A 10,114-nucleotide genomic window follows, 5' to 3' on the forward strand; every position below is an offset into this window, starting at 1 on the left:
TTCCACCCCCTCCCCTCCTGCAATAGAGCTCCAGAACTTCCCACATCCCAGCACAAGCACCTAACCTCATGTTTGTGACTGTTTCTGTCCACAGGTGATCTATACACAGCTCAGGAACAATTGGCTCTGTTTCTGGTACAAGGAAGGAATCACTGGAGGTGCTGTTGGGTGAATGGGTAATGCTGTGCCTCCTCGGTGACTGAGCACTGCTGGAGAAGTTGAACCTCTGCACTCCTGAGAAAGAATGAACTCCCAGAGCAGGGGAATGAGAGCGGCTGCAGGCAAAGACACAAGACGCTGCTGAGAAGTGCATTTCAAAAGCAGGTACAGAACCCCAGGGAGCTCATACACTGGTAGAGGCTTTAAAACCAAACCCAAACCAGTAGCTAGCTCAGTATCAGTTTCCTTTAGCAAGGGAGCCCAGCACAGAAAAACAATTCTCTAAGTAAGTTCCAGTCATCTCTGTCAGAATGCAATGATGAGATTTCAAAAGTAAGAAAACCAACATTTTAAGTGTGGTCCACTTTATCTGATATCTGTCCCAGTCTCTTCTCTCTCAATGTGCCTTTCTTTAGAAAGGCTAACTGAAAACACCCCTGGGACGCACACAACATGCAGACAGGTCTCAACTCCACTACAGACTGGCTGTGTAACGACACAACAGCCTCTTTGGCTCTGGCATACCACTTATGGCCCAATACTACAGAGATAATAGCACACCAACCGCTACAAGAGCATTCCAAGAGGGCTTTCAAGTGCTGTAACAGAAGAGGCAGCTGTACTTTAGACTTGTAACAGTACATGAAGACAGACAGTACTACCAGACATCTATCCCATTGCTCATATTCTTCGCTACCATCTGCTATGTGCTGTGTTCAGTGCCCACCTCAAAGCAGCCATGTTGGAGATGGATGGTGAGCGGGACTGCATGCTGGGTGATGACACTGATCTGCTCTGGCTGTGGATGGAGGAGTAGTTCTGGAAAGGGGAGCCTACAGGAGAGTCTCCTTTGGAGAAGCTTCTGAGATGAGCAGTCAAAGAGCTGCTAGTGGCCATGTGCTGCGGTGTGCCCAGCTGCTCCGAGAACTTCAGCACCATGTTCTGCTCCTGGGGGAGAAAACAGCTGCGTGTGCATGCACAGCACATGGGTGAGAAGAGCCAGGAAGGTGCTCTAACAGGTTGTTTTGTCAGCTGGGTGGGAATGATTTATGCCTTAGGTGCTCAGCCTATGAAAGTTATTCCTGCCAACCATGCTCTCTCATCCACAGACATACAAACTAGTCCAATGGTTTTCATGGCACTAAGTTGTTTGTTACTTTCCTTACAGAACTCAATAGTTGAGTCCAATCCTTCTGGGCTGTGGGGGCTGGAGCAGCTCTGCTCTGGAGCTCAGCCTGGAGAAGAGAAGGCTCCTGAAGGGGAGACCTTAGAGAAGCTCCAGTGCCTAAAGTGGCTGCAGGAAACCTGGAGAGGGGCTTGGGACAAGGGCCTGTAGGGGCAGGCCAAGGGGAATGGCTTGAACCTGCCAGAGGGGAGACTGAGCTGAGCTCTGAGGCAGAAGCTCTTCCCTGTGAGGGTGCTGAGGCGCTGGCACAGGGTGCCCAGAGAAGCTGTGGCTGCCCCATCCCTGGCAGTGTTCAAGGCCAGGTTGGACACAGGGGCTTGGAGCAAGCTGCTCTAGTGGAAGGGGTCCCTGCCCATGGCAGGGGTCGGAGCTGGAGGAGCTTTAAGGTCCCTTCCAACCCAAACTGCTCTGGGACTCTCCCTGTGCTCTCCCTGGCTGTTGTCCAGGCAAATACATGAAAGAAACTATTAAAAAAAATAAGTCTAAACACACACACACCAACAAATATCTTACTCTCTTATAAATAAAATAAACCACAAATACCAGGCATTTGGAATACGCACACAGCCATAAGGGCACGTAAACACACGCATAGGTTTTCCTACAGTGACATTTAGCAAGCAGTAAGTTGTACCTCTGGCTTCACCCTCCGAAGAGCCCAAACAGTGTGTAAACTCTGCACAGTATCGTAGGTCATCACAATGGAAGGCTCAGTGTTAAGGAACACGATCCTCATGGTGTAATCAGCAACGTACTGCACTCTGGCGGAGCCAAACACGCCTGCTAAAGAAGAGGTTAAGGCACAAGGATCACTTCTACAGCAGTTATCCATTATAGGGTTAGCATCTTTCACATCCTCTCTCTTCCCCAATCTGTGTTTTTTCCCTGAGCAGTTTCCCTGTTCATGAAGCAGGTAAAACACCCACTTCTGCATTCTTGAAAGTATCATTATCTGCATGTTTTGTAATGCAGACGAAGCCCGAGTGGCACATGGAGTATTTGATACCACACTGATGGACTCCAAACAATACAGCTAAAGACATAAACTTACCCCCAAACTTACAGACAAGAGGTGTTATCTCATCCAAGGGGTGTAGCATGCTGAACATCGTAGGCAAAGGTTCTCTAGAAAGAAACCAAACACAGCACGTTCAAACCCAAATGCTAACAAGCAGAACTGTTCTCTCCTGTAGCTGGTGCTGTGATCCCAAACCAGCTCCTCAGACCTTAACAAATCAGAGCCTGAGATCTAACAGCAGAGACAGATATCCTATGCACAGAAGCTTGTTGGATTGACAGAGCAGAGTCAAAGACTGGTGTACAAAACAGGGCGAGTGGGTCTTGGTTTGCATCTCAGATCACTTGAGAATGCCCCCACCTGGTGGCCACACATCAGACTGTGACTGGTCTGAGTGAACAGAGCTGGCACCAGCTGAGCTGGGAGGAAGAATAGGAAGAGGAGAAAGCCCTTAACCCGGACTCGATTTAGGAGTTTAGGTTCCACAGCTCCCAGCCAAGCAGTCAGCCATCATCTGTACCTGATGGACACAGATCATCTGTACCCATCACAGAGCATCAGTAAAGGCACCCATCTGCAGTGACAGTGGCAAAAGGAAGAATTAGCACCAAAAGCTGGCTTGAGTAGGGTCAGTCATGATATTTGCACCCTCGTGATCGTTTTTAGCACCTCTCTTTCTAATCCCAACTCCTCCGAGGATTAGAGAATCACAAGTGCTTGGAATGGACACAAAGCCCAAACGAGAGCAAGCAGGTGTATTAAAGCCGCTCATCAGTGCGCCATCCAGCTCCTTCCTCTGCTGCTCAGCTGTATGCCCAGCCAGAGAGCACAGGGTCCAGGATTCTCCCCAAATAGGCAAGAGAATGCTCCATAGATTTAAAGCATCCCGAGAAGCAGCAGAGAGAAAGGGTCTCAATGACAATCCCTCAGTGAATCTCCCCGTTGGCCGTGACAGCCTGGAGCCAATTCCCAGGACAAACCTTTATGAAATCAGGCTGGTAACACCCACATCATGGCTCCTATTCCCAGCATCACCACTTCCAACTGGTCCTTAACACAGCACCAGAAGAACATCACGGACTATCAGTATTCAGTCCTTTCCTATTAATAGCTCATGTTTCACCCGCCCCATCACAACCACATGGATTCATTCTTTCCTGCTCTTCAGCTCCTGTGCTCCTGCATTAAATTAGCAAACAGCCTACAAGAAAACTATGAATTGCTTCATACTTGGGGGGACTTGGAGGAACTTCATGTGAGGAACTGCTGCGCTCAAACAACAAACCATACTTTGTTGGCCAGACATTTGCAACCTAAAAAAAACAACACAGAGTTATAACCAAATAAAAGCATCAAGTACTTACTGCACTCATTGTATTTCATGTTTGAGTATCTCATCATAGTAAAACAAGATGTTTAAGTGTTTTCTTTTGAGAAGAGTAAATGGAAGCAGGCTCTCAGACTACAAAGCAGTCACAGACAGGTTTTCCCAGCCACGGAGTGAAGAACTTTGAAGTTCAGCCTGGAGAAGAGAAGGCTCCAGTGCCTAAAGGGGCTGCAGGAAACCTGAAGAGGGGCTTTGGACAAGGGCCTGTAGGGACAGGCCAAGGGGAATGGCTTGAACCTGCCAAAGGGGAGACTGAGCTGAGCTCTTAGGCAGAAGCTCTTCCCTGTGAGGGTGCTGAGGCACTGGCACAGGGTGCCCAGAGAAGCTGTGGCTGCCCCATCCCTGGCAGTGTTCAAGGCCAGGTTGGACACAGGGGCTTGGAGCAAGCTGCTCCAGTGGAAGGGGTCCCTGCCCGTAGGAGCAGGGCTTGGAGCTGGAGGAGCTTTAAGGTCCCTTCCAACCCAAACCAGGCTGGGTTCTGTGAATTCAGACAGCCGGAACCGGGAGCACTTTACACACCTCCCCACCCCATCACAGTATGCAAACAGATGAGAAGCCCATGGGTGGGCCAAATGAAAAGGACGGCACTCACCTGGAAAGGCAAAGCAGCAATGTAATCCTTTCCCTCTATGCTATGCACATTTATACAGGAATTCTGCAATATGCAGATACATTTCTCTACTATTTCACCACTGCCTGAAACTAGAAGGGAAAAGAAAACAAAATACAGTGAAGCTTCTATTTCTGAAGGCTCTCCCCATGTACAAGAAGCAGATCCGGGGCAGTTTTAGCACAAGTCTTAATAAATAAGCACATTACGGCAAGAAAGCTGGGCTCAAAGCATCTGTTGCCATTACACTAAGCAGGAAACTCACCATCAGCTTTGTCACATTTCTCCTGGGGTATAGCGAAGTCGCACCACAAGGCCTAGAACCAAACACAGCATTACTGCTCACAGAGAATGAGCTGAAGGGCACAGCCTCCCCATCCCCAACCACCCCCCCTTCAGAACACTGCCCCACACCACGCAGTGTTTTCCAGCCGATGTTCATTCATTCAGCCGCCACCTTTCCGCACCTGTAGAACGGGGCTGTCAACAGTGAAAGCCTTATAAACGGTGGACGCTTGGCTCCTGCTTCCTTTGCTCCAGATGACCATGTTGCTGGCCACGTACAGCTCCTCATCGTAGTCCACCTCTTCCCCAACATCGCCGGCGCCCTTCCTCAGCTGCCAGCTCTCCTGGAAAACACGGCCTTGTGAGGGCAAGGCGCGGGCCGCGCTGCCACCGCCGCTCACCTCCCGGCCGGCCGAGGAGCCGCAGCCGCCGCTGCCCCGTACCCGCTGCCGCTCGTGGATCGTCACCTCCCGCAGGGAGCCCACCAGGCCGGCGGCCCCGTCGGAGGAGCAGAGCTCGGAGGCGGGCTGCAGCCGCCGCAGCTGGAGGGTGAGGGCGCTGGGGTGGCGCCGGCAGTGCTCGCGGCCCCGGGGGGCGAACTCCTGCAGGTCGCCGGCCGCAATCATCGTCGCCCTCTCGTCAGAGTGGTCCGACATGGGGGCCCGATATCCTCATTATTTCCGGGCCGGACGCACGCTGCACACCCCCGCCGCGCCGGGCTCGGGCTCCGGCTCCCGGCCCGCCCGGGGCCCCGCGGGCAGCGGCAGCGCGGCTGAGGCGAGCGCGGGGCCGGCGGCGGCTGCGGCGGCGCCTCCTCCTCACACGGGCGCGGCCATCTTGTCGTTCCCGCCCTGCCCCGCGGGCCGCGCGGGGGCCGCCGGGAGGGAAATGGCGGCGGGCGGAGGGAAGCGCCCTCGCACCCTCACAGGGACCCGGTGTGCGCTGAGGGGAGTGCTGCTTGAAACCCGAATTTGCCGTGGTGTAACCACATCGCTGTGATCAAACACAGTCCCCAGTGTGTAGCGCAGCCCTGGGGCACTCACCTCAGCCCGCCCGTCCCGTTCCCACCTCCCATGGCAACTTTCCTCATGAATTGAGACTTCAGTGTGGAGAAGAGAAGGCTCAGGGGGGACCTGATGGCTCCCTACAAGTGCCTGACAGGAGGATGGAGCCAGGAGGGGCTGGGCTCTGCTCCCAAGGAGCAATGGGTCTGATGTGCAGACAGACTCCACAACTGGTTAAAGCTGTACAGCAGGTATGCTTTATTCAGCGCTGAGGCACATGGGGGATCGCTCCTCCAAAGGGATGCGCGCCTCAGTGTCTTTTCCCTCTACATTTTTTTGTTCAACATCTTCGTCGCTGCCATGGGCAGTGGGATTGAGCGCGCCCTCAGCGAGTTTGCCGATGACACCGAGCTGTGTGGTTCGGTTGATACCCTGGAGGGAAGGAATGCCATCCAGAGGGACCTCGACACATTTGTGAGGTGGGCTGATGCCAACCTCATGGAGTTTAACCATGCCAAGGGCAAGGTCCTACACCTGGGTCAGAGCAATCCCAGGCACAGCTACAGGTTGGGCAGAGAAGAGATTCAGAGCAGCCCTGCGGAAAAGGACTTGGGGGTGTTGGATGATGAGAAAATGAACATGAGCCGGCTTCAGTGTGCGCTCGCAGCCCAGAAAGCAACCGTATCCTGGGCTGCATCCAAAGGAGCGTGACCAGCAGGGCGAAGGAGGTGATCCTGCCCCTCTACTCTGCTCTGGTGAGACCTCACCTGGAGCATTGTGTGCAGTTCTGGTGTCCTCAACATAAAAAGGACATGGAACTGTTGGAACAAGTCCAGAGGAGGCCACGAGGATGCTCAGGGGCTGGAGCAGCTCCTGTGTGGAAACAGGCTGAGAACACTGGGGCTGTTCAGCCTGGAGAAGAGAAGCTGCGTGGAGACCTCAGAGCAGCTTCCAGTGTCTGAAGGGGACTATAGGGATGCTGGGGAGGGACTCTTCATTAGGGACTGTAGTGATAGGACAAGGGGTAATGGGTTCAAACTGAAACAGGGGAAGTTTAGATTGGATCTAAGGAGGAAATTCTTTCCTGTGAGGGTGGTGAGGCACTGGAATGGGTTGCCCAGGGAGGTTGTGAATGCTCCATCCCTGGCAGTGTTCAAGGCCAGGTTGGACAGAGCCTTGGGTGACCTGGTTTAGTGTGAGGTGTCCCTGCCCATGGCAGGGGGGTTGGAACTGGATGATCTTAAGGTCCTTTCCAACCCAAGCTACTCTACAATTCTGTGACTCTGCTGAGAACACAGATTCTGCCCCAGGAATGATGCATTCACATGTGTTGTGTATAGGCAGATGTCACTCACATGTAATTGGGACGTTTGGGTTCTGCCCTGCCGTGGTTGCGGTGTCCCAGCACAACGTGCTCTGCTGCCAGGATCTGCTGGGACAATCAGGCTGTTTTTACCCTTTCCAGCCCAAGTCTCAGCGATGAGCTCAGCCCCGTGCTGTTCCTTGCCCATCTCGCAGGCACTACAGTGTGTCCCCCGCGATGTGTCACCAGCAAGCACGCTCCTGCCGCCTTCCCAGCCATTCCTGCACTGCGCCTTCCTTCACCTCTCACCTTTAGAATTGCTCACCTCCAAGAGGGCGTTGCTGCCCACAGGTCACAGCCAGTTTCTAGCTTGCAGCCTCGTGCAGCAGCGTCCTTTCTCCTTCTGTGTCCATGCAGTGTATCAGAAAATGCCTTCCCCCCCCCCCCTTTGTCTTAATTAGCACAGTGGTGGGAAGCACAAGGGAGCCTGTGTTTGCCTGACAGGCCATAACAACCTGTCTGAAGCACCCCGATGGGAACTGAAAGGGTCCTGCATGCTGACAGGAGTGATTTTGTTTCAAGCTCTGAGTTTCACGTGAGAAATCAAAGGACGGGGGAGAAGCTGTGGAGCAATTGGAAACACGTTGGAAAGCATGGTTCCAGCATGTGGCTCGGAGAATCCTTGGTTCCAGTCTCACTATGGTTTCTTAGAGCACTATGGTTTCTTAGAAAGGAGAAGCAGCCTGCTGGGGAATGCCAGGTTGAGGAGAAGCAAGAATTCACCAGGCTGCTCTGAAATCATATTGCAGCATGTGGATGGGAGACAGCTGGAAAAACGGGAGCCTGCGTCTTTAAATCCAGCCAGGGACCACGTTTCCATATGGAGCCACATGGGGGTACGTCCACAAATAAGACTGTGAAATACAGTTTTGTGAGTAAGGAAGAACGTGCAGGGCTCAAAGGAGGAAGGTGCAACCAGTGTCCAACCTTGGCAGATGCCTTTTTGCTTTTGCAGACTCATTTACAGAGCAGGAGGAATTGTCCCAGGAAGAAAGAGCTGAGCCAAGGACAGAACATGCCTGCTGAGAGACCTCGCGTGTACCGAGTGCCCCAAGAAAGCAGCGCCAGAGAAAAGGCATTTTAGTAGCACCACAAAAGGTTCAGTTTCCTCTGCAAACTGTTTGTGAGCTGCATCCTGCGCCTGGGGTATAACACTGCACACAGCGGGCCGTCTGCCCTGAGCTAAAGACGTGGTGCCAGGAAGAGTTTGGTATTTAAAAGAACAGGAGCCCCTGCGAACAGAAATACAGACAAAAAAGGAAGCAGAAATAAAGGAAAGAATAGCAAAATGAAAACAAAAAATACAGAAATAGCAGAAGGGGGAGAAGTCCCAGCAGAAGCCAGTGCAAATCCTATTGCTGAGGGCCGTTTCTGCTAAATGGTCCCGTTTCACAAGTGTCCCGTTGCCTCCAACGCCTGGTGAAGAAATGGTGTCAGTGCTCTGAAGTAAAACTGCAAAACCACCGAGGGGTCAAGGCCAGGCTCTAGCCTGCTCTGCAGCACTCAGGGTGCCTCCAAGAGCACCTACAGCACTGGGACCTGCTAACAGGAAGCTGGGAATACCTGTGGAGCTGCTGATGCTCTCGGAGGAGGATTGTAACTTCTCATCCAGGCAGAAGAAGCCCATTGCTAAAGACAGGCATCTCTGCACTCATGAGCAGCACTCTGCAGGCATATATGTACAGCACGGGAACATGGACTTGGAGGGCAGTGGCTCTTCAGTTGGATGATGCTCTGGGTGATGGATCTGATAACCTTTGTGCTGCAGAGGCAGCGGCTGAAAGCGGGGCTCAGGGACAGCTTGTAGCCATGCACTTACCTGCACTCTGCTCTGCCCTCCTCCTTTGGAGAGGTAGAAGCTCCCTCCAATGTGGCCTCTGGAGAGCCACGAGCATGACTGGTTGAGCTGGTTTGGGGTCAGATCCCTGAGCTCAGACAGAGGAGACAGGCAGCTTGGTCTTGGATCAAAGATTCTCCCTTTGTGTCAGTCCCTCCTCAGACACCAGTTGCCTTTGTCCCCCTCCCACCTCCCCAGGAGAGCTGCAGGGTATTTCTAGGGCCAAATGCTGACTGATGCCCAGCCCCAGCAGCGAGAACAGGGGATGGCAGTTGGGGAGATGCTGTGAGTCTGGCCACATGTGTACTTTGGGACTGAAAACCACAAGCAGTTTGTGTGGGGACCCCTCAGCAACTGTTGAGTTTGGGTTCGGAGGAATGGAAATACGCGATTTGCTAGGATGTAGGCTGTTAAGGCTTCTCCCAAGCCTGTATTCCATATGCTGTTGGAAGGAGACCGAGGTGGAAGCTGCATGTCACCAACCAAGAGTAGCTGAAGTGGTCAGACTCATGCCAGCTACTTCCAGACCTTTCCAGCTGCTTCCAGACCTTTCCTATCACAAACCTCACCCCGAGAGTTTCTCCTGTGTTCTCCTCCCCTTGCTTCTTTGTGCACCAACCTCTTCCTCATGTCAGGCTGTGCTCAAATGAACTGCAACAAACCCTATGGAGCTGGAGACTGGTTTACACCAGCAGCGAGCAGAAACCAACCTGCTGTGAAGAAATGACCCAAATCAGGGGATTTTAGCGAGCTGCTGAAATCCTCTTTACATGCCCCTGTGTTCTCATTGTTCTTCTCTTTCGTAGAAATGGCTCCTTCCTCCTCAGCCCGTGTTAGTGGGCCAATTACATGACACTCATCCAGTGTGGGGCTGTTTCCACTCTGCAGCCCACAGAGTCCAAAGGCTTTTCCATTGCTTTGTTCCCAAAAATCACAAAGCCAGCAGCAGCAGGGCATGGAGCCCGATGAGAAGTGCACCCCTGTGGTGAAAGCTGACCACAAATGACAGGCTCCCACCAACAGCCTGTCTGGAAAGGCAGAGGAGCAAATGCCTCTCCCTGGTCCCCTCCTACTCCCTCCGTGACGCTGGATGCGGGGGGAGCGTGCCTAAACTCCGGAGGCAATGCCACGCTGCTGGAGCTGCATGGAGGGCGCTGGATCTCAGACCCACAGGGGATGCTCGGTCTGACTGCAGCAGCTTTAATCCCTTTCTTCTTCTCCCCCTCAGCGTGGCCCCTGCGACAGGAGCCCTCCCTCAGCTGCTG

At 53.0% G+C, this 10,114-nt stretch overlaps 2 protein-coding genes across 6 annotated transcripts in view; one reads left to right on the forward strand and one right to left on the reverse strand.

Annotated features, from left to right (window-relative positions):
• ANAPC1 (anaphase promoting complex subunit 1) overlaps positions 1-5,453 on the reverse strand; it is a 35,167-nt gene extending 29,714 nt beyond the window's left edge. The window contains exons 1-9 of one of the 5 annotated variants that reach the window (XR_009744764.1): positions 5,089-5,453; positions 4,828-4,989; positions 4,626-4,677; positions 4,343-4,452; positions 3,594-3,676; positions 2,397-2,470; positions 1,980-2,128; positions 887-1,107; positions 66-275 (exon numbers count right to left, since the gene is read on the reverse strand). Coding sequence is in view for 4 of the 5 variants with exons in the window: in XM_061461720.1 (XP_061317704.1) it covers positions 66-275; positions 887-1,107; positions 1,980-2,128; positions 2,397-2,470; positions 3,594-3,676; positions 4,343-4,452; positions 4,626-4,677; positions 4,828-4,989; positions 5,089-5,301 (1,274 nt within the window). In the remaining variant the exon portion in view is untranslated. The remainder of the gene's footprint in view (positions 1-65; positions 276-886; positions 1,108-1,979; positions 2,129-2,396; positions 2,471-3,593; positions 3,677-4,342; positions 4,453-4,625; positions 4,678-4,827; positions 4,990-5,088) is intronic. The other 4 variants (XM_061461723.1, XM_061461722.1, XM_061461721.1 and 1 more) reach the window with 4 other exon arrangements.
• The window catches only part of BCL2L11 (BCL2 like 11), a 156,700-nt gene that overhangs the window by 66,615 nt on the left and 79,971 nt on the right, over positions 1-10,114 (forward strand). The window lies entirely within an intron of this gene.

Source organism: Pezoporus flaviventris, unplaced genomic scaffold (genome assembly GCF_033815535.1).
Source record: "Pezoporus flaviventris isolate CSIRO_AGI_PZ_B2104156 unplaced genomic scaffold, CSIRO_AGI_Pfla_v1 ptg000031l, whole genome shotgun sequence".
Taxonomy (NCBI): Eukaryota; Metazoa; Chordata; class Aves; order Psittaciformes; family Psittacidae; genus Pezoporus; species Pezoporus flaviventris.